This window comes from Perissodus microlepis, chromosome 23, assembly GCF_051167445.1.
Source record: "Perissodus microlepis isolate ML-2025 ecotype Zambia chromosome 23, ASM5116744v1, whole genome shotgun sequence".
Classification (NCBI taxonomy): domain Eukaryota; kingdom Metazoa; phylum Chordata; class Actinopteri; order Cichliformes; family Cichlidae; genus Perissodus; species Perissodus microlepis.
Genome location: NC_140482.1, coordinates 24552466 through 24575470, shown reverse-complemented (window position 1 = coordinate 24575470; position 23005 = coordinate 24552466). Strand labels below are relative to the sequence as shown.

The 23005-nt window shown below is 40.6% G+C and overlaps 2 protein-coding genes across 2 annotated transcripts in view; both read left to right on the top strand.

The window, feature by feature from the left end:
* Positions 1-14481: 14481 nt before the first annotated feature.
* Positions 14482-15957, top strand: LOC146361524 (protein NLRC5-like). The gene has a single exon (XM_084920754.1). It carries the CDS (start codon positions 14515-14517, stop codon positions 15643-15645), a length of 1131 nt encoding a protein of 376 aa, XP_084776880.1. The 5' UTR covers positions 14482-14514; the 3' UTR covers positions 15646-15957.
* Positions 15958-19990: 4033 nt separating this feature from the next.
* LOC146361523 (uncharacterized) overlaps positions 19991-23005 on the top strand; it is a 37956-nt gene continuing 34941 nt past the window's right edge. Inside the window, exon 1 of the mRNA XM_084922359.1 lies at positions 19991-20392. Within this exon, the coding sequence (XP_084778485.1) occupies positions 20160-20392 (233 nt within the window). The 5' untranslated portion in view covers positions 19991-20159. The remainder of the gene's footprint in view (positions 20393-23005) is intronic.

Genomic DNA, 23005 nt, shown 5'->3' with positions numbered 1-23005 from the left:
AGATTCTAAAAGCACATTTTTTGATGTTATGCAAAGTTAAAGTATTTACAGCCACCACATCCACCCAGGATTAACTGAAGGATTAAATCTTCAGTTAAAGTTCTGCCTGAGTGTAGAAGGCAGCATATTAGGAAACAAACAAACAAAGGAAAAAACAGACAGACGCTGAAGAGCATTAATCTGACACTCAGCAGCTCTGTGTGATGACAGCAACTAGGGGGAACAAAGGGACCACAGATGTTTCCTCCTCCAACTACAAATCAAATTTAATCAGGTGCAATTCAAAGTTTTTTTTATAACTACAAAACACTGTTAGCTGGCTAAATGTAAACATATAAACAGTATGAACATCTTTCAAAATCCATATACATGACTTCCAATTACCAGGTAGTGGTTAGCATAACACTTTGACTAGCTGGTCTACAATATTAAAATGTGCATAAAGTATTGTTCAAAAGTCTTGAACTGACTCTTTTCTTTATATTTTTCTAAGTAAATCAGAAATAGGAGCAGCAATTTACCGAAACGTAAAAATGTACTTGGAAACACTGTATATAGGACAACAAGAGTTTGTACAATTCTAACGAGCTTGAAAGTGAATATTAGGTGTGACCACGGGTGTAGGTCACAATCAGCACAGTCTGAGCTCTCTTAGGCAGCTTTCTTGTCATTTCTTTAAGTAGTTTTCAGGAATAGTTCTCCAGGCTTCTTGAAGGACATTCAAAGCTCTTCTTTGGATGTTTCTGCCTTTTGTTCTGTTCTCTGTCAACATGAACCCACACTGCTTCAATAATGTTGAGGTCTGGGCTCTAGGGAGGCCAATCCATGACTGATTGTTAAACTGTGTGGTTTTCTATCCAAGTATGATTTTACTGCATTGGCATTGTGTTTGGGATCACTGTCGTGCTGAAAATTTTAACCACTGGCAATCAGACTCTTTTGCATGATGGATCAAAGTCTGATGATACTTTTCTATGTTCATAATTCCTCAATTTTGACAACATCTCCAACATCACAGGCTGAAATTTAGCGCCAAACCATGACAGAGCCTCTGTTGTATGTCTGTGAAGGTTCTCAGGAATCCAGGTCATCATAGTCTAAGGAGCTTGAAAAGAGCAGCGTCTGGACTTCTTTAAGTTGCTTGAAGATGTTTCACCTCTTTACTTAAAAAGCCATCTCTAGACCCAGCTGTCTTAGCCAATTATAGGCCAATCTCCAACCTTCCTTTCATTTAAAAATGCTGAAAAACTAGTTTGTGCATTTATTACTTCCAGGCTGGACAACTGTAATTCATTATTATCAGGATGTCCTAAAAACTCTGTGAAAAGCCTTCAGCTAATCCAAAATGCTGCAGCAAGAGTACTGACAGGGACTAGAAAGAGAGAGCATATTTCTCCTGTTTTGGTTTCCCTTCAATTAAATCCAGAATTGAATTCAAAATCCTGCTTCTCACACACAGGGTCTTAAATAATCAGGCCCCATCTTATCTTAATGACCTTGTAGTACCATATCACCCTATTAGAGCACTTCGCTCTCGCACTGCAGGCTTACTTGTTGTTCCTAGAGTATTTAAACGTAGAATGGGAGGGAGAGCCTTCAGTTTTCAGGCCCCTCTTCTGTGGAACCAGCTTCCAGTTTGAATTTGGGAGACAGACATACTTTTAAGATTAGGCTTAAAACTTTCCTTTTTGCTAAAGCATATAGTTAGGGCTGGGCCAGGTGACCCTGAATCCTCCCTTAGTTATGCTGCAATAGACGTAGGCTGCCGGGGATTCCCATGATGCATTGAGTTTTTCCTTTCCAGTCACCTTTCTCACTCACTATGTGTTAATAGACCTCTCTGCATTGAATCATATCTGTTATCAATCTCTGTCTCTCTTCCACAGCATGTCTTTATCCTGTTTTCCTTCTCTCGCCCCAACCGGTTGCAGCAGATGGCCGCCCTTCCCTGAGCCTGGTTCTGCCGGAGGTTTCTTCCTGTTAAAAGGGAGTTTTTCCTTCCCATTGTTGCCAAAGTGCTTGCTCATAGGGGGTCATATGATTGTTGGGTTTTTCTCTGTATCTATTATTGTAGGATATACTGTACAATATAAAGCGCCTTGAGGCGACTGCTGTTGTGATTTGGTGCTATATAAATAAAATTGAATTGAATTGAATCCACAAAGCTTCTTCAGTTCTAGGGTCAAATGGTGGAGAGTCCCAGATTTAAGGGATCTCAGAACTGAATTATAGATGGCAGACAGTTGGTGTCATAAACCACCGCCTCTGTTCAAAGATGGTCGTTCACAGTGGATGTAAATGGCTTCTTTCACTCCTCTTTCAAACCATCTGTCCTCTCTGTCCAAAATGTGAACATTGGTATCCTCGAAAGAGTGACCTTTGTCCTTTAGATGCAGATAGACAGCCGAGTCTTGTCCTGTAGAGGTGGCTCTTCTATGTTGTGCCATGTGTTTATGACGTGGCTGTTTGGTTTCTCCAATGTAGAGATCTGGGCATTCCTCGCTACACTGTACAGCATACACCACATTGTTAAATTTGTGGTTAGTAGTTTTGAGTAAATCTGGGACTCTCCATCATTTGACCCTAGAACTGAAGAAGCTTTGTGGATGAGAGGTGAAACGTCTTCAAGCAACTTAAAGTAGTCCAGATGCTTTTCTTTCCAAGCTCCTTAGACAGCCTCTATCATATTTTAGACATGGCTGTAGACACTTACTGTTGTATTGCTCTCTCCTGACCTGCTCTTTGCATTTGAACCATAAATCTGAATTTTTTCGTCTCTAAAAGTAAACAGCATGGGAGTTCAGATAAATGAGAGGAGACTGAAGGAGAATAATATGCTTATGATATAAGCCTTATGTCCCGAGCCATCCAACTGTTAATCAAGATACTCTTGCTGTTTTTGCACCAGAGCTGCTGTTTCACATCTCTCAGTTAGAATAATAATAAGAAAAGTTAGATGCACAGTTTGTATGCTTTGCAATTGATGGTGCAGCTTAACTTAAGTGGGGCTCAACACTGAACACTCAGAGTAGGGACCAGAGATGGGCAGTAAAGCGGTAATCCGATTACTTTTTTCAAGTAACGAGTAAAGTAAAGAATTACTATTGCGAGTGCGACGTTCGTGGTAACAGACGTGTGCAGATCAACAATGGATAATATATAGAATACGGGAGAGAGTATGAGCGTGCAGCGTTTAAAGCATGGAAATACTGACCTTATTTTGAGTTTCATTCCATAAAAAGTCAGGAAAACATTAGTGTCCGCTGTACACTGCTTGGGAAGAAAACGTCTTTCTAAAGCAAAAAAAGTCCATAAACCTCTGAGCAAGTACCTAGCACACTGCCACGGGAATGTGAAATTCACAGAGAAATCCCTGGATCCTGGACACTGACAGGAACGCTGCGGCTCCGGGCAAACCTCCGCCTGCTCCACTCCTGCTAAGCAGGTGAAAATAGATTTAAGCGCGACAGGACTCAGTGCTGCTGAGTCTTTGATTTTATTTATTTTCTGCTGGGTTTTACTTGCATCTATTTGAAAGAGTGAGTATAAACACGAAAAAATATTTTATTTTATGTGCTGGAATATGCAGAAAATAGGTTTAAATGTCAAACAAATTTAAGTCAAACACTGTTGCATCTAATTACATTTTTGCTTGATGCAATGTGTATAAAGTTAAAAGATTAAAAGAAGTTTTAAATAGAGACTTTTTCATTTGATTACACTTTATATGATGGATTATGCAGAAAAAATAGAATTGGGCTGAAAAGTCTTTTGCTTTATTAAGTATTCAGGTTGTGTATCATGTTTTTAAAAAGTAACTAAGTAACTAATTACTTTAAAAAAGTAATCAGTAAAGTAACAGAATTATGTTTTGGAGAAGTAATCAGTAATTAGTTGCTAATTACTTTTTTCAAGTAACTTGACCAACACTGGTGCAGACTGAGTAAAGAATAACAGCTTTGCCACAGACTTCACAGCTTTGAGCTAGCCAGCTCTCCCAATTATGCATTTGTTCTGATTGAGTGCAGAGTAAGACATGCTCTTCAATGTGAAATGTAACACATTTTACAGTATAAAACCTGAGTAACTCACTGTGTGTGATTTATTACATTTCATCTATTAATCTGGATTTCACCCAGGACTGTATAGCATTGGTTGGATAGCAGTGGTGTTCACCTTGGGGTGTCTGTCAGAACACACAGGATGCTCAAGTAACGTTATTCCTTCTTTAACCCAGCAGCACATTAATGCAACCACAGGCTTACAGGTGTGGCGTACAAAAACCCGTAGGTGTGGGTGTGATCTGTAAACAAAACATTAACAGGGATGTCCTTTCTGTTCACAAAGGAAGATGCTGGAGACGGTGGAGCACTTAGTGGTCTGTTGTCCACAGCTAGTGGGTTTATTTTCTTTGTTGCAGGAGTGGGTGGAATCTCTGGGGGAGAAGTTATCTGTACCCTTGTTTGTTTTTGGTCCTAAGTATCAAGTGAAGAGGGGACGGACTCTGGTTCTGATTAATTTTTTGTTTGGTACAAGCTGGAAATATACACAGCAAATCCAGCATGTCCAAATTAACACTGTCGGATTTGATTTCAACACTATTAAAGTGTCTATATGGGTCCACACCAGAGAGTGTTAATTTAACTCTTTTTGGAGAGTTGGTACGTTAACTCTGATTTAGTGTTAAACACCAAATCTGTCTGGAGTTGATAATTTAACACTTGGTGTTAAGAGTTTATATATTAACTCTCAAAGAGTATTTTAGTTTAACTACGTAAGAGTTATCTTCTAATTAATTCTAAAAAGCGGGAATTTTACTGTTCTGAACTTCTAGAAATTTCTTTTGGAAATAAACATTTACTAAAAAGATGCAATGGTTTTTGAAAACCATTTATTCTGAACTGTGCACCACAATTTCAAAACATTTTCTGAAAGATGTAACAGTGTACATGTTCTCACTTTCATTAGAATTTTGTTTATCAAAAGGTCTGACACAGGTGAGCTGGTAAATGCAAATAACAGCATTCTCATCACTTATTTCTTCAATACAATATGCATGTCCTTCATTCATCACTTTGTGGAACTTCAACGCACTTCTGCTCTCCCCCATATTCCATCTTCACAAGCATATCCTATGTGGAGATTGAATAAAAATTAGATGACACTAATTAATGGCACAAATAATCCTGTAATCAATTGCAGCACAGTAAAAAAAAAAAAAAGGAATCCTTTTTGAGCCATTACTTGTGTAAAGTATTTTCCCAAAAGACAACGACACAGGCAACAGGTAATACTGAACTAAATGTAAAACCTCAACCTTTTTCATTTTTACCTAAACCGTGTGCACAAAACTCTGGAGGGATCTAAATGCTAACGTAGAACCCAGTCAGGACATCTGCTACTGCTGTTTGCTCGTTTTTTTTTTATGGGGGATCACTTTCAGGCTTCAAGTAGCACCATTATACTAATATTTCACATTCTAGACATTGTTTTAGGTGTATTTGACCAAAGGTTTGACTGAAAATTCACATGCAAGCTTTTTTTCAAGGCTGTGGTATTTGCCCGCAAACAATACCTTTCAGCTAGCTAAAACAGAATATTATGCTATCACCGAGCAACATGGCTAATGCCTTTCACACAGCTTTGTCTCAACTCCAAAGAGCCACAGAAGTAAAAGCTAATAATAATAATTGAAACAATCTTTGAAAAAATGACTTACCAAGCATGGCAAACAACTCAAATATGTAGAGCAAAATGTTCTGAAACGGCTTCACTTCAGCTTCGATTGGAGCCGTGCTGGGGACGGAGTCTGTGAATTTACTCTATTGGTGTCATAGCCCCTCTAGGAGTTCAGAGTTAAGAGGTCAAGAGTTAATGTTTCCATTATAACACCTCCAGATTTGACATAGAAACACTCATTTTTAACACTCGATTTTAACTACTATCATTTTACACCTCAGAGTTACATTAAAAGAATGTGACTCTACTTAGAGTAAAATTAACTCTACTTTTGCAAGAAGACTACTAACACCAAAACATTTAACACTTTTGAATTTGCTGTGTAGAAGACTGGGAAGAACCAGATGTTAGGTCAGGGTTGGACTGATGCTGTGCAGAGTTTAAAGGAACTGTTGGCATCCCGCCTGAGAGTAGAGCATGCTTTTTACTCTCCGACTAAAAATATGGACTCCTTAATTTTTAAGTGTGTGTGTGTGTTGGTTGGAGTTAGTAAATTGTTAGTTCATATTGATGTTGCTGATGATGTAGTAGCAACTTTGTGGGGAGTTTTTTCTTGGTGTGTTTTTTCTTCTTAATGTGGTGTAAATAAAGTTGTGTAAAAAGCTGTCATGCTGTCAAACTCATACCGGCTGTGAAGTGTTCGGTGGAGGAAGCTGTTTTAGCTGTAGGAGAGGTGGAGGGTTATGACAGCATGAAATCTGCCTATCGTATGAATGGTGCGATTGTTATCTTTCTTGATAAGGTAACTAAAGTTAATGATTTTGTGTATGGTCTCTTTGGGGTGCAAACTGTGCTCCTTAAACATGTTGTGTGTCACAGAAGGCAGGTTTTTATGATCCTCAAAGACAGCGCTAGTGAGCCAAACCTGTCTTTCAGTTTCAAAATAGAGGGTTTCAACACCAGAATCTGTGCTCTCCTGCTGACATCAGGAGGTTCTTACAGAAAACCAAAGGCCTCAGGATGGTGAAAGTGGAGGACTACCTTCCAGACCTGAAGCTTTTTGTTGAATTGGCTCGGGTCTTGACAAAAAAATCTGGAAATTTTGTTGATGATGTGTTGACAGACCAGGAGATTTATCATTTAAAGAAACTGATTTTTAAAGTGAGAGCTCAAGCACTTACTGCTGATGACAATGATGATGTTTAGGAAAATACTCTATATGTTCCTGTCTTTCTTTCTCTGTCTCTCCTTTTTTATGTGCAAATTCAAAATGGGCACATTAAATTTGAATGGTGCTAGAGATGAGGTGAAAAGAGCTGCTTTTTTCAAGCTTATGGATTTAAAGAACTTAGATATGATGTTGGTTTAAGAAACTCAGAGTACTGTTGACAATGAGAGTGACTGGAGGAGGGCTGTGTGTGTGTGTGGTGTGGGGGGATATTTTTTGGTAATAAGTTGAGCTGTGGTGGAGGTGTGGAGATTGTGTTCTCTAAGAATTTTTTTTGTTTTATTGAATTTTGTTTTTTTGAATTGTTTCTTGCTAAGCAGAGGAGATAATCAAGGGCTGTTTACTGAAAGTTAAAGTCAAATATGAAAATGTGAATTTTGTTTTTCTCAATGTATATGCTCCAATTAAAGGAGTGGACAGAATGGGTTTTTTAAATGTCCTGTGTGATACCGTTAAGGATTCTAGTGATGATGAGTATTTATTTTTATGGGGATTTCAATTGTACTGAAAACCCACTATTGGATAGGAATAGGGCTGCCACAAACGATTATTTTGATAGTCGACTAGTCACCGATTATTTTTGCGATTAGTCGACTAATCAGATCATCATCCATTGTACGTAAAACGTACAGCTTATTGCACCAGCAGCATCTGCTCTTATATAACTATCATTAGCTTACAGCTGTAAGTGTTTAAGGTTTGTGCTAACTAAAAATAAAGGCAAGATGATAGTTTATTAAATTTTAATGAAATCTGCAGATTGTTTCGGTGAAGTTTAATAAACTCCTTGCTATCTAAAATATAACAGGACACCGGAGTAAATTCTCCAGCATCTCACACTTCTGATAATCAACTGTCTGCTTGACGTTTATTCAGCTGTGTAAAAACTATAACTTTAATCTCAGCCAAACCGATTTACTCAGGAACAAATAAAATACTAAAAAAAAGCCAAACAATGACATTTTGAAGTTATCTAAGTGACTCATATATGTTTAACCTGAGTAGCGAAAGACGGCGGTGGGTTTGAAAACGATTTGCCGGGAGTCCGGTGTTCTCACGGCTCTAGTGAGCCTTGCTCCCGGCTAACTATCGAGCTAGTGGGTAACAGACGTCTCCGAAAACGTCGGAGCGCTTTTGAAAATATGTGGTGTCTTGATAAACTGAGCAGATATTTGAGGTTTACACAGCTACATTCTCGCCTGAAAATATATTAAACGTTTATTTTGTGACCCAGAAAGAATAATAAGAGCAATATTAAAACTAACTAGTTGCCGCCATTGTTGGAAACTGAACTGGGCTGCGCTATGAATTCTGGGACAGAGCTACTTCTTCTTCGGGGTTTAACGGCAGCTGGCATCCTTGTACATGCAGTGCTGCCATCTTCTGTTTCAGTCCGTTATTACACTCTTAAATCCTACTACTTATTCCTGCGTCTTTTGGGATCTTACAAAGCTTCAAACGACGTGTCGACTATTAAATCAGTCGTCGACGATTTTGATAGTCGACGTAATCGTGACTAGTCGACTAATCGTGGCAGCCTTAGATAGGAAACACACAGAACCTCATCCTGCGTCCTCTCACAGGTTCAGGCAGCTGGTTGCAACTGTGCATCTGTCAGATGTGTGGAGGGTTTTCAATGGACATCAGAGACAGTACTCATGGAGTCACTCTAAGGACAATCGTTTGTCTTTGGCAAGACTGGATCGTATATACTCATTTAAACGCCATTTGAGTATTTTTAAAGACTGTCAGATAACCCCTGTTGGTTTCTCTGATCATTGTCTGATTTATTGCTCTGTTTTCATTAAAAATGTTTATGTACGGAGTGCCTACTGGCATTTCAATACAGCCCTGTTGAATGACAAAGCTTTTAGAACAACCTTTGAGTATTTTTGCTTCAGTAACCAAAAATCAATATCAGATTTTGTTTGTATCCAGCAGTCGTGGGATTTTGGGAAGTGTCAGGTCAAACAATTGTGTCAACATTTTACTCGTAATGTTACGAGAGACATAACCAGATCTATGAGAGACTTATAGAGACTCAGATGGTAGAACTGCAGGATTTATCAGCGTCTACAGGAAACCAGGGGCTTTTAGATTCCCTCAAATCTAAAAAGCCTTTTTTAGCCGACCTGTTGGGCACGACAGCCAAAGGGGCTTTGGTCAGGTCACATTTCCTCAGCGTCACAGAGATGTCACGTTTCCTCACTTCTTCCTTGGACTGGAAAAGAAGATTGGGCAAAGAAAGACTGTTCACTCTCTAATGTCTGACAGTGGCTCCACAATCTCAGATCCTTCTGAGATCAGGAAGTTTGCTGTCAGCTATTATAAGGACCTTTGTAAGAGTGATTTCTCAGAAAATCCCAGTTTGTGCAATAGTTTCTTCAAGGGACTCCCTCAGGTGGCGGCTGAAGCCAATCAAAAATTGGAGGCTCAGCCAACTTTGCATGAACTTTATACTGCTCTGATTAGTTTTCAGACTGTAGAATTCCTGGCATGGATGAGTAACTGTGAGAGGTCCTGTTGAATTTTACAAAGCCTTTTGGTCTTTGATGGGTGAGGATTTTCTGGAGGTTGTCACAGATAGTCTGCAGAGAGGCTTGCTACCTCTGAGCTGTAGACGGGAGGTTATCGCTCTGTTATGCAATTTGAAGAACTGGAGACGAGTCTCATTGCTCTGTATAGACTATAAGATGTTTCCAAGTCCTGGCCACCAGACTTCGAGATGTGATGGCTTCTGTCATTCATGGAGACCAAACATAGTGCGTGCCCAGCAAGCTGATAAGTAGGGATGGGTATCGTTTAGGTTTTATCCGATACCGGTGCCAAACTGGTACTTTTGAAACGGTGCTGGTGCTTAAAGAATGGAGAACACCAACTTTGTCCAAAAACCTCTCATGTTCAGCTGTTTTTTTGTAAAAAGATAACAATGTTAGCCTTTTCTGCAGCTATGGGGCATATATGGTATCACTCTTGGCTGGAAGCAGTGCTTAAACAATGGAAAAAACACAAACTTTGTCCAAAAACCTCTCATGTTTAACTGTTTTCCACTTTTTCTTTGGTCATTTTAGCCTTTTTGGCCAGGGTGAAGGGAGTATCTGCCATCAAACAAGAAGACAGCCGCATGTAGCTATGATGATGTTTGCTAGTTCACCTTACATGCATTAATGTAATAACGTGGTTAGCCTACTCAACGTAAATTACACACGAACAACATTAAGCTACTCACGCAGAGAAGAACGGCTGCTTCTGCCATCATCATCCTTCATCATTTCTGCTACACTGGCAGGGCTAGGGGCCAGGACTCTCCTCTTCGGGTTTTTGGGGGATGTTGCTCCGGGTCCGATAACAGGCACCACACCCGCAGTAGATGTGCACGGAGTGAGGTCTCGCAGCAAGCTATCAAATACGGCGCGTTTCTCGGCTTTTAAAAAAACGCTATGCGTCGCCAGGTGTTTCATCAGATTTGAGGTGTTACCTCCTTTGACAGTATCACAGTATCAGCTTAAAGCACTTGTTGCAGGCTGCTGAGTTTGCATATTTTGCTGTGAAGTACAGCCATACATTTGACCGCTCCTCCTTGGGCATTTTTAATCTGTAGCTCTGCTCTAAAAGAACGTACGTACCTGGACCCGCCTACTATCCTTGGAAACGTAAAATGATTGGCTAGAATCTAAAGTGTATCACAGCTCAGGAAAAAAAGGCACCGAAATAAAGCACCGAAATGTGCGCTGCTTTTCGGTCTGGTTACTACCGTTTATGTCAGAACCGGTGCCATGATGGCACCGGATACCGGTGCCCATCCCTACTGATAAGTGATAACATCACTTTCATAGATATTGGTCTCATTTCTATAAATCAAGAAAAAGCTTTTGACCAGGTTGAACACCAATATTTGTGGCAAACTTTAACTGCTTTTGGCTTCAGCCCAGGTTTTGTAGCAATGATTCATGTTCTATTCTGTGACATTACAAGTGTACTGAAAATAAATCAGAATCAGAATCAGAAGACTTTATTTATCCCCAAGCGGCAATTAACAAACAACAGAGCAGCATAACGTTGAAGATAAGGACAATAAGAACAGGCAATAAGAGTAAAATAATAAATACACAGAATATACAGTATATACAATTTTAAAATTAAAGTGACTAAAAGGTGAATAAATAACTGTAAGTGACTAAAAGTGAATAAAGTGTTGGCAGTATAAGAATGGAGTCTTAAGTGGTGCATTCAATGTTCTAAGGGGGTGAGGCAGGGCTGTTCTTTGTGAGGGATGCTGTATTCCCAGGCAATTGAGCCTTTGCTTCACAAATTAAGACAGGTCTTGTGTGGTGTTTAGATCCCTGGGTGCAATGTATCTCTAAAGTTGTCAGCTTATGCCGATGAATTAATTGTTCTGGTCAACACACGGAAAGATATTGAGATTTTAGGGAACAGAGTTTCTCTTTTTGGTTGTATTTCTTCCGCCAAAATAAACTGGGGAAAGAGTGAGGCTATAACCGTGAGAGGTCAGCTGGGGGATCAGCTCAGCCTGCCTGGAGGCTCTGTGGCACCGGCGGACTTGTGCTGATCCCCCAGTTATATTTATAGGATCCTGGTGGACTTTTTTTGGGATAAGCTGCACTGGGTTCCTAAAAGTGTCCTTTTTCTCCCTAGGGAGGAAGGTGGACAAGGTCTGGTCCATTTGGGCAGTAGAGGTGCTGATTTTTGATTTCAGTTTATTCAGAGGCTACTTAAGGACCCCCAGATCTAGTGTGGAGGAGGGTATCGTGCAGTATTCTTCAGCAGCTTGGGGGCGTGGGTTTGGATTTATCTCTGTTTCTGATGGACTCGAGCAAGCTGTGTGGGCTCTGCTGAGGAAAGGGAGGCAACAGCAGGCTGATTCTCTGTACTGGTTGCTGGAAGAACCTGTACAGTTTGACAGCTTGCTGGATTGCCCTGTCTGGGGGAAGACTACTTTATCCAGACAGCTCCACACTGCACAGGTTTTTTCTCTGAAGTGGGTGTTACACAGCAAAATCTCCAGTGTTAAATTAACACTAGAGAGTGTCTATATGGGTCCACACCTCTGAGTGTTAAATACAACACTGTTGAGTGTTAAATTAACACTTTTGACAGTGTTATATGTTTAAAAGTAACCTAGTCAGTTTTGAAGATTAACAATGGCTAACACTGAGCAGTGCTGATTTTCTAACACTGGAAAATAACTCAAAATGTTAGAAATATTCCAGTGTTAGAAAATCAGCACTGCTCAGTGTTAGCCATTGTTAATCTTCAAAACTGACTAGGTTACTTTTAAACATATAACACTGTCAAAAGTGTTAATTTTACACTCAACAGTGTTGTATTTAACACTCAGAGGTGTGGACCCATATAGACACTCTCTAGTGTTAATTTAACACTGGAGATTTTGCTGTGTAGAGCTGGCTGGACCTCGGCTGGATAATCCTGATGGACTCGCTGCCCAGGTTGGAATAAGTTCTACTCGAGTTGTTGTTCAGCTTTTGGATCATTGGAAACACAAGTTAGGTGGAGCTGAATGTTCACTTTTGGCAGGTTATTGTGAAGGCACTCTGTTTCCAAATCATTTAGACCCTTATCCTTCCATCAGACTGTTCCTGGGTTTAAGAACTGCTCTGGTCCTTTACTGGATGGTGTGGATGTTGCGGGGGTGTCCCTGGAAGAGGCCTCTGGAAAAACTTTGTATAGGCTGCTTGTAAAAACTCTCAAAGGAAGTTGAATGGATGCAATGACACAGTGTGGTTGACCCATCTCTCCTTAGCACCTGACATGAAACCAGCATGGAAATCCCTTTATAAGCCTCCCCTCATGAAAAAAACATGCAGACTTACAGTGGAGAATTCTTCATGGCATTGTTGCTGTAAATTCTTTTGTTTCTGTTATTAACCCTGCTGTGGAAGACAAATGTCCAATCTGTCAGCAGAGAGAGAAGCTGTTTCATTGTTTTCTGAATGTGTTCCCCTCTCAGCTCTGTACTTCTGAGCACTATCTTCAGTAGATGTGGGGAAGGTTTTACACTGAATGTTTTTATTTGTGGTTTTTTACTCATCATATGAAGAGCAAATGCCAGCTGCTTAGTATTTTGTTAGGACAGGCAAAAATTATATGAGTAGGAAGTGGAAGGTGACACAAGGGCTGAATGTTGAGGTGGTCTCTGTGTTTGTCAACATGGTGAAGTCTAGGCTGCTGCTAGAATTTAAAGTTTATAAGGCAGCCTCAGACCTACACACTTTTCCTCAGGTCTGGGGTTGCAGAGAGGCAATCTGTAGTGTGGTTAAGGAGCACCTAGTTTTTGGGCAGGTGTTGATGTAACGTTTTGATATATTGTGTTTTTTTTTGATTGATTTCAATATAACGGGTGTTGTAATATGTCGATTATTTCATAAGAAATAAACATATTTTTCAAAAATCTAATCTCTCTCTCTCTCTCTCTCTCTCTCTCTCCCTCTCTCTCTCTGTCTTAGGTGCTGTTTCTTTTCTGAATGTGTTTTGTTACAGACGCAGCAGTGGGTGGCCTGTTGCGCTTTACTAGTGCTTTGTCCTTTTTTGTCTGTTCTCCATTTCTTCCCCTTTTTGTCTTTAACTTGTTTTTATGTTGAGCCTGTTAACTCACGCTACACATATAAAATAAAATAAAATAAAATAAAATAAAATAAAATAAAATAAAATAAAATAAAAAGGACAGTGCGTTTACAACATGATTCTTCTTGCTAAAGCTGCCAGACAGGACAGGTTGATTTAAAAAAGCAAAAACAAAAACAACTGTTTCCCCATTTATTTATTGTTTATATTGCTTTATTTAGATCTTATGCATGTGTTTATTAATTTATTTTACATTCCCATATACAGTACTTAGTTCAGTTTTATTCTGTCTTAGTTATCTCAAATACATCAGAGGTGTGTTAATTATTTCCAACATTTCTAACCTGGTATCTTGTTCTCTAGATGAGTGAAGCTGGTTCAGTGTGCAGGACACACAGAAGCCGTGAAACATGGCCTGTACATCACAGACTGCTGAAGGTTATATCAGAAGTGCAAGACGCCACCTTGTGGGAGAATTAAAGAATCTATCTGTGATTTTAGAGAACTTATATCAGCGAGGAGTTCTCTGTGATGAAGAGGTCAGTAAAATACAGGCAGAGAAGGATGACTACGACAAAACCAGAAAAATACTGGACTCAGTCACAAACAAAGGGGAAAAAGCCTGCTATGAGTTCCTCAAAATTATTGATATGACAAGGAAGAGGACTTTAGAGAGACCTCCTCTTCATCCTGGCACCAAGACATTTGACCTGCATCATTGGATCAGCTGCTTTTCCTTCAAGGACGACACACAAATGAATGCAAACTACTTACAAGGTATTCTGAAGCAAAGATCCAGATTAAATATTTGTTACATTTCATTTTCTTTGTTATCTTTGATGTACTGATTCTATAAAATGTGCTTTAATATGCTGGTATAAATATGTATCCATTATTTTGTAAGAAAACTACATTTGATTCAAAGTCACTTTGTTTTCTCACTGTTTTCAGGACCAAGACCGTGCCACAGATATCAGGAAAAGTTAAAGTCAAATGCAAAAGAGATGTTAAATAAGTTTTGGGGAAAGAGTAAAAATCTGTTGGGAGGAAACAAGAAGCCTGATCTGTCGTACGCAACACTTGTATTAGACACAGACGAAAGTGTTTCTCCGTCTAAAATAAAGAAAGTGAAGAAAAAGAAAAGCAAGCTGAGTCGCCCTAAAAAGATGAGAAAATACATTCCTGAGGAGAAACCAGACATTTCCCCCAGTGAGCTGCTGGAAACAGATAAAAACATTCTCTTGGTTGGAAAACCTGGAATTGGAAAGACAGCACTGACTCATGAAATGCTGAGAATCTGGGCAGAAAGAGAACACAAAGAGCTTGATTACATGTTTTACTTTGACATGAGGGAAATATCTGACATCATAAGGGACAAAAACTTAGAGGAACTTCTTTTTGGTGTGTTCTGTGAACCTGATGAAGGCAAAGATGAGGTCTTACAGGATATAAAGAGACACTCTGACAATATCATAATAATCTTTGATGGGATCACAGATCTCTCCTCACAGGTGGTCAAGAAAGTTTTAACAAAGAAACTACTTCCTCTTGCAAAGATCATCATAACATGCAGACCAGATGATGAGGATGAAGACTTCCTTTCTGGGGACTTTGACAGAGTGGAGGTGAAAGGTTTTAGTGAGCAGACTATAAAAACATACTTATCTGCAACACTCGGTGAAGATCAGAAGAAGGTTTTGAGTAACTTGGAGTTGGTAACTCTTTGTCATGTCCCCATGTATGCACTGATGATAGCTGCTTGCTTTAACTCAGATGACTTTCCACAGCCATGTACAATAACTGAGATCTACATCAATATTATTCGATTCTGCCTTCAGATAAACAGCAAAACAAAGAACAAAGATCTAAATTCGTTCATCAGCACCAAGAAAGGAGAAATTCTGTCTCTGGCTGAAGTTGCTTTTAGTGTAACTCAACAAAAAACCGTGAACCTGACAGACCTGACCTGTGAAGACATCTGTGTCCTGTCCTTCCTGAAACCACTTCTCATTAAGGAGGCCCCGACTGAAACAATAACCACACATGCATTTCTCCATTACACAGTGCAGGAGTTTTTTGCAGCACTGTGGCTCTTGAAGAATCCTGATAAAATCAGAGATGTTTTTCAGCAGTGACTCACAGAGGAGAAGAAACACATGAAACATCTGATCCCTTTCATGTGTTGACTGTTGAATGAGAAGAGCCCAAGTTTGATGAAGCATCTGATTCCAGATCAGGACCTGAAGAATACATCTAACTGGTTCTTCAAGGAGCTGATAAACACATTTCTTCCTCATCTGTGTGAGCAAGAAGAGGCTGATACTGAGGACAGTGGGCTCCATGTTGACATACTGTTCTTATGTAAGTGCTTGTATGAGTCCCAGAGTCCTGAAGCGTGCATCTACTTTCTAGACAAACTAAAATACCGCCTTGACCTCAGTGGAGAGAGTCTGGATCCTTACCCTTGCTGTGCTGTGGCCTATGTGGTCACTCAGTCAGAGAAAAAGAAAATATGTCTGAACCTCGAGGATGTTATGATATCAGAACAAGGAATGAGACAGCTGTTTGAATGCTTTAAAAATGTTCAGTGGTAAGAATGAACATGCGCTTTTAGGCTTATATTACTGCTTAGGTTACAACCTTTAATGAGACGCGTATTCTTGGTTAGTTTTACTCTGAGGTGATGATCTCTTTTTCAATTGTAGGTCTGGCCCTCTGCCTCGACAGCTTTGGGAGATTTTTCTTATCAATGAAGAGCAGATGAACTTTGTAAGCTTACTCAGCCTAGATGGAAACCTTCACCTTCTAGTTGATGGTGAAAAGAAGCTTTTTGAAAGAGCTGTGGAAATCATGCAGAGGATGCATACAAAGGTTAATGTGTGCCTCCACTGGGACAATGAAACTCCTGCCTGTCACATTCAGTGTGAGTCTCTTTTAAAGGCTTTGCCGTTCATCAGCTCACTCAGGTATGTAGCTTTTGCTTTCAAATAATTATGACTGTTAAAATGGAAAAAATAGGTTTTGACTTGTTTTCAATTATTTTAATACTTGTTACCAAACTAAATAATTTATATCAATATCTAATGTACTGACAATGTAACTTCCATTTTTTTATTACTGTTTTACTTCTTTAAGAAATAATGGTGTAACCCTAAAGCCCAGGAGGTAATAATGACGGGAGTCTACCGCCCACTGAATTGCCAGGCAGTCCTTTTCCATGGTGCTGTCCCTGGCCTCCCGCTCTCAAAGTTTCCAGCTGATGTACTTGATGGGGTGGTTGACTCTTCTTACTTCCCGGGTTAAAACACTCCCAAGCCCTCTGTTCAAGGTGCTGGTCTGCAGAATAAAAAGAAGGGAGAAGTTAGGTGTGTGGAGCAGGGGTTTCCCACAGAAAGCTTCTTTCACCCACACAAATGCCACCCGGCACTGCTTCCTCCACTGGACCAGATCCGAAGCACCCTTTCGGGTGAGATCGGTCAAGGTGTTGGTCAGCTTCGTAAAGCTGGGCACAAACCGACGGTAGTAATTGGCCAGTCCCAAGAACTGCCTCACCTGCGTTTTTGTCTTGGGATGTGGGCAATTGCTGTTGTTTTATCCATCTGAGGATGCACCTGCCCAACTCCCACGTGGTACCTCAAATACTGTACCTCCCTCTGTCCAACAGTGCACTTCTTCTGGTTCCCCGTGAGCCCCGCCTGCCTCTGGGACTCCAGCACCATGGCCACCCACTGCACGTGCTCTGCCCAGTTGTTGCTATGGATGATGACATCATCCATGTAAGCGGCAGCATATGCAGCTTTTAAACACAGTACCTGGTCCATAAGGTGCTGGAAAGTGGTCAGGGCTTCAAATAAGCATAATGGAATTGTGATTAATGGTTAATCCAGTTAAGTAAAAAAGCGAGCACTGCCTAACCGGTCCAGGAGCTCATCGACCCGGGGCATGGGATAAGCATCAATCTCTGACACCTGATTCACCTTGAAATAGTCCACACAGAACTGTATAGACCTACCTTTCTTCTGTTGATGCCATCTTTAGCATTTCTGCCAATTCCTTTTGAACAGTCTGTCTTTTGTGCTCAGATAACCTGTAGGACTGTGAATGCACCGTCACGCCAGGCTGCATTTCAAAGTGATGCTCCATGAGATTCATATGGTCAGGCAGAGGAGAGAACACATCCACAAACCGCTGTTGAAATGGGTGTTAACCGCTGCTCTCTGGGCCTGTGTGAGATGGTTATCACAATGGAGGGAGGCGGGAATGGTGGAATTTGGCACCTCCAGCCCCAATTCATCTCTTTCCTTAACCAGGCTCACAAGAGCAGCGGTTTCAGCCCCTATCTATGCTTTAAGGAGATTGACGTGATAGATCTGTGTGGTTCCGCCCCTGTCTGACCATGCCACCTTGTAGTCCACGTCCCACACTTGCCATGTGACCACGAAGGGCCCTTGCCACTTGGCAAGTAGCTTTGAGCTAGAAGACGGGAGTAATACAGAAAACTCGGGGGTTCAAGCCCGGCTAAAAACGAGATTCAATATGCCCTGGACCTGAGAGCAAAGCTTCAAGCGTTGGATAGGTTATCACGGGAGGATTTAGTTCAGGCCAAGGAACAACACCAGCACCTGTACAACAGCCGGGCTAGACCCAGGCAATTTCTACTGGTAGATAAAGTGCTGTATTACTCCCGAAGGGCCCTTGCCACTTGGCAAGTAGCTTTGAGCTAGAAGACGGGAGTAATACAGCACTTTATCTCCCAGTAGAAATTGCCTGGGTCTGTTGTACAGGTGCTGGTGTTGTTCCTTGGCCTGAATTAAATCCTCCCGTGATAACCTATCCAACGCTTGAAGCTTTGCTCTCAGGTCCAGGGCGTATTGAATCTCGTTTTTAGCCAGGCTTGGACCCCCAGTTTTCTTTAATAAGGTTGAGCGCCAACCACAGTTTCCTGCTGAACAATAACTGAAAGGGAGAAAATCCCAGCACCGCTTCAGGGCTGACCATCGTGAATACACCGACCATCGTTTCTTATCACTTGGTCAAAGGCTGAGCGTAGGTTGTCATCTCGAGACTGCTCCAATAGAAAAATCTTCCGTGGAGCACGCTGCCGTATGCTCCTCCCTGGAGCCGGTGTTGGATGACCCCGCATCACCGCTCAGCATATTTACTAACTGTGCTATGCGTCCTCTTATGTCCAGATGTAATAGCATTTTAATACCTGAAACTACCATATGGAACAAGAATGTTTGAATGACAGATTAGGGTTTAAAGCAGGGGTGGGCAACTCCAGGGTCAACAACTACAACCATAAACACACAAAAAAAACCCTTAGGGGTGGCTATTTTCCGCTGTTTATTTTCAATACCATGTTTTAACAGGTAGCTAATTTTAACTTTTAACTTTAACATTTGTATTTATATGTAACACAGTATCATAGCTGTCTCAGAATTGGGTTTGTACAAGCATGGGCATTCTACATTTATAATAAGTTTTTTATAATAAGTTTTTTCCCCTTTTGTATTACAGCATGACACTGACCCTGTGTCTACTCCCTGCTATACATTGGGTGCTTAAAGTTTGATCAAATCAAGTTTAACAGAAATCTGAAATTTTGTTTTTCAGCTTCAGAGGTCCAGTTTCATGGAGGCAGGAGAAATACCATGGGACACTGGAGAGGGAGCAGAAGAGGCTATTCATGGATTTATGCCTGAAAGCAGCACTTCAATATAAAGAAAAAAACAAACATATACTGAAGAGGCTCCTCCTATTGTTTCCAGTTAAAACTGACATAGACAACATCTTTCTTGATTTGTTTGAACATGTGAAAGAGTTTTCAAGTGACTTTAAAATGGCTTTGAAGCCATTTTTCCAGTCAGCTCCTGCAGTCTGGTCCATAAACCTCTCAGAAAGAAAGACCTCCATCCTCCTGGAAGTCCTGAAACTCCAACCAGAGAAGAAACAACTGGAGCTGACAGGCTGCTCACATGAAGAGAGTGAAGTGAGGAGTTTCCTGCAGTGTCTGCCTTATATCTCACAGCTCAGGTACATGTGTTAGATATCTATTTTTATTAGCAGCTGTTCAATCTAATTATTGTGTGCCTTCATCAATATTGTGTATATTTATATTCCATATGATTTCAGTGTCGTTCCTCAGTTATCAGAACATTCAGAGGAAATCAGGTTCTCAGGGAACCTCTCAGAGAGAAAGACCTCCATCCTCCTGGAAGTGCTGAAACTCCAACCAGAGAAGAAACATGTGGAGCTGACAGGCTGCTCACATGAAGAGAGTGAAGTGAGGAGTTTCCTGCAGTGTCTGCCTTATATCACAGAACTCAGGTAAATGGTCAGCATTTTTGTGATTTTGGTTGTCTTTAGGTTTTTATTACGCATGCAAATTAAAATATTCTAAGACCCATGACATAATTTAGAGAAGTAATGAAGTTAATTCTTAGATTTAAGAAAATATTATCTTGATTTTAGCTTCAAGCCGCAGGCATCAAAACCTTCAGAAGAACCCAGGTTCTTTGTGAATCTGTTCTGTGCAGCAGCAGAGAGAGAACAGCAGACAGGAGAGAAGATACTGGAGCTGTTATCATCAGTGTGCAGCTATCAAACATTCACTCTTAAACAGAAGTGGTGTGATTTTCTACTTGACATGTACCCCAGTGTGCTTGAAATGGGTTTGAGTGCCCCATCATCATTATGGTCAGTTTTCCAGTCAGCTCCTGCAGTCTGGTTCATAAACCTCTCAGAGAGAAAGACCTCCATCCTCCTGGAAGTGCTGAAACTCCAACCAGAGAAGAAACAAGTGGAGCTGACAGGCTGCTCACATGAAGAGAGTGAAGTGAGGAGTTTCCTGCAGTGTCTGCCTTATATCTCACAGCTCAGGTAAACTATCTCTAACACCCCTTTCAATAGTTGGGATACAGATTTGAATGTTTACCTGTGGGCTGGGACAATAGCTAAGGTTCGACTAATAGAGCAAAGTGGATGACTAATGAAACGCTCAGAGAACTTGGTCTGATGAACTTGTATTCTCAAATGAATAATCTCACATACATACAATGAAAACAACAGCATTACATGAAAGGAAAAATTGGGCCAAAGTCATGAAAAATAAGAAATCTCTCTTGTGTCAGCCGACACCCTTAAGTGTGAGTCCATCAATGAGGCTTCTCCTTGCAGGAGGTGCAAAGGAGAAATGAGGTGCAATTCTGTCCTACCACTTAAGTACAATTCATACAGTTCAAGGCTTATTCAAAGAATTTAGTTTTCTTCTCAGATCAATCATCTAAGAAATCCTGAAAGGGTGGCTCACCATCTTTGGACTGGATCATCACTGAACCGTACACCCCCAAAAAACCTGGCCTGTATATCACAGTCAGAGTAACATTCAAAAATCTACATTTAGTCATTCATACATATATTCTTTCCTATATTTTCTTCATACATACTAGCAAATTTGCATTTTCTGTCTCTCCAGTACACAGAAAGAATGACAAAATATTCCAAAACACTGACAATGATCATTTCTTACCAAAGTAAACAACAAAATGGGCTCTCCTGGTCCTGATCTTCAAAATGGCGATGGTCCAGCGTCATAGCAAAAGAAACAAAGAAACATAACCCCATTTTCTTTAAACTGCATTCACTTCACAATGAACACAATTAAAGGGTTGATACAATGACTGTAGAAAACATGGGCGACGCAACAGCTCTATCGCCCCCTGGTGTCTGGCTGCAGTATAGGTCATAGCCTCCTCCATGTTAGCGGATGGGACTGCGGTCAGACTAAAATAAATTAATTCTCCTCAGAGTCGAGTATCCAAAAATTGTACTTAAGTAAGAGTAGCATTACTTTGAAATATCATTACTCAAGTAAAAGTGAAAAGTAGTCGTCAAAAAAGTTACTCAAGTAAGAGTAAAAAAGTACTTGGCGAAAAGACTACTCAAGTAGCGAGTAACTGTTTGAAATGTCCGATTTATTTTTTAAATAAATGTTATCAGACAAAGAAAAATAAATAAATATACAAATTTTACCATTTTCAAAAGGAATATATGTAAAAAGATCTACAAAATAAGGCACAACAATTCTAATTTCCAGATTTCAGTTTTTCACAACATAAAGCTTTTTTCACCAATACCTACAGTAAATAATATAAATATATAAACAGTGCAAACAATTTCCAGTGACAAGGTATGCTGTAAACTTTATATTCATCTTTGCTCCAAATGGCACAGCAGCCTCAGAGAAACATTAGAACGAGGCATCTTCAACATATGTTCATACAAGGCAGCTCTGTTTACCATAAATTGTATAAGTGTGCATTTATTTCTGCATATTTAGCAAAAATGTGCCATTTCTTCACTCAGTGAAGTGATGGTTAAGCTTCAGTAGCAGTTTGCTCTCAAGGTTCTTTCTGTGAAGCTCTAACTGTTTAGCAGTGAACAGGAGTCCTGCATGACTAAGAAGTCCTTCACAAGCTCCAGATGCATGAAGAGCTGTATTGACTTTGATCGACAGCTTCTTGATGTGAGGAAAGCCATGCAACAGATCCACACCTCCAGTGAATGGACATGAAAGGTACCTCTCCAGCTCCCCTGCTTCTGGCTTTCCTGACCCCATGGATCCATCATCTTCGTCGAATAGGCCGCTGTTTGTGCTGGCCTCATCCAGCTCTGAATCTAGGTGATGTCTGATGAAGTGGAGACCTGTGGAAAGATGTATGGTTTTCAAAAGAATTAGGTCTGGTCATTAAAGTGCGTATACACTGCCAAGCTGCAGATGTTTGTTTGGAGCTAGCCTCCAAAAGCTGGCCATACACTGTGCGATTTTTGGCCCATTTTGAGCCGATTTTTCAGTCGCGTAACCGTTTTGGGGATCGGCCCGAGTTTTGTGTGCATCGTGTAGTATACATGGGGTAACAAAAAGCAGTTAACACCTCACGACCAGCTCCCAATCATCAATCGTATGGTCGCATGATAATCAAACCTGTTTGAAATCCTGTCGCTCCTCAACGCAGCCTCTCACACTGCGCACACACAAACACAGAAATGAAAGAGAAAAGGTGGAGCAGCACAGCAGTGCAGCGTGTGATCTGGACACAAGAGATGGAGGCACAACTTGTAGGATGAGGCAAGTTCATCCGAGTACGCAAGGGTAGAGCTGTCACCCAGGCAAAAGAAAAATAGAGCTATATCACGTTATAACATGAAAAGTTTATTGTTCTAACAATAGACAGAAGCAGAGCAAATCAGGATGAAAGTCTCAGCCACGCTCTCCAGTGCCAAAGTCCCTCCATCCAACCTCACAATACAGGAAAAGAAGGCCGTCGCTTCCCTGAGCAAAGACCACAACATCACTGTTTTACCAGCTGATAAGGGAAGATGCACCGTGGTCCTAAACACTACAGATTACCATACAAAGATCACTACTCTCCTCAGTGACAACAATACCTACGAAGCCTTAAAGCGAGACCCCACAAGCAGCTACAAAAAGAA

Bases quoted from the DNA above. Each gene is read 5' to 3' on its own strand.
- LOC146361524 (XM_084920754.1), top strand. From the start codon at position 14,515: ATGTTAAATAAGTTTTGGGGAAAGAGTAAAAATCTGTTGGGAGGAAAC.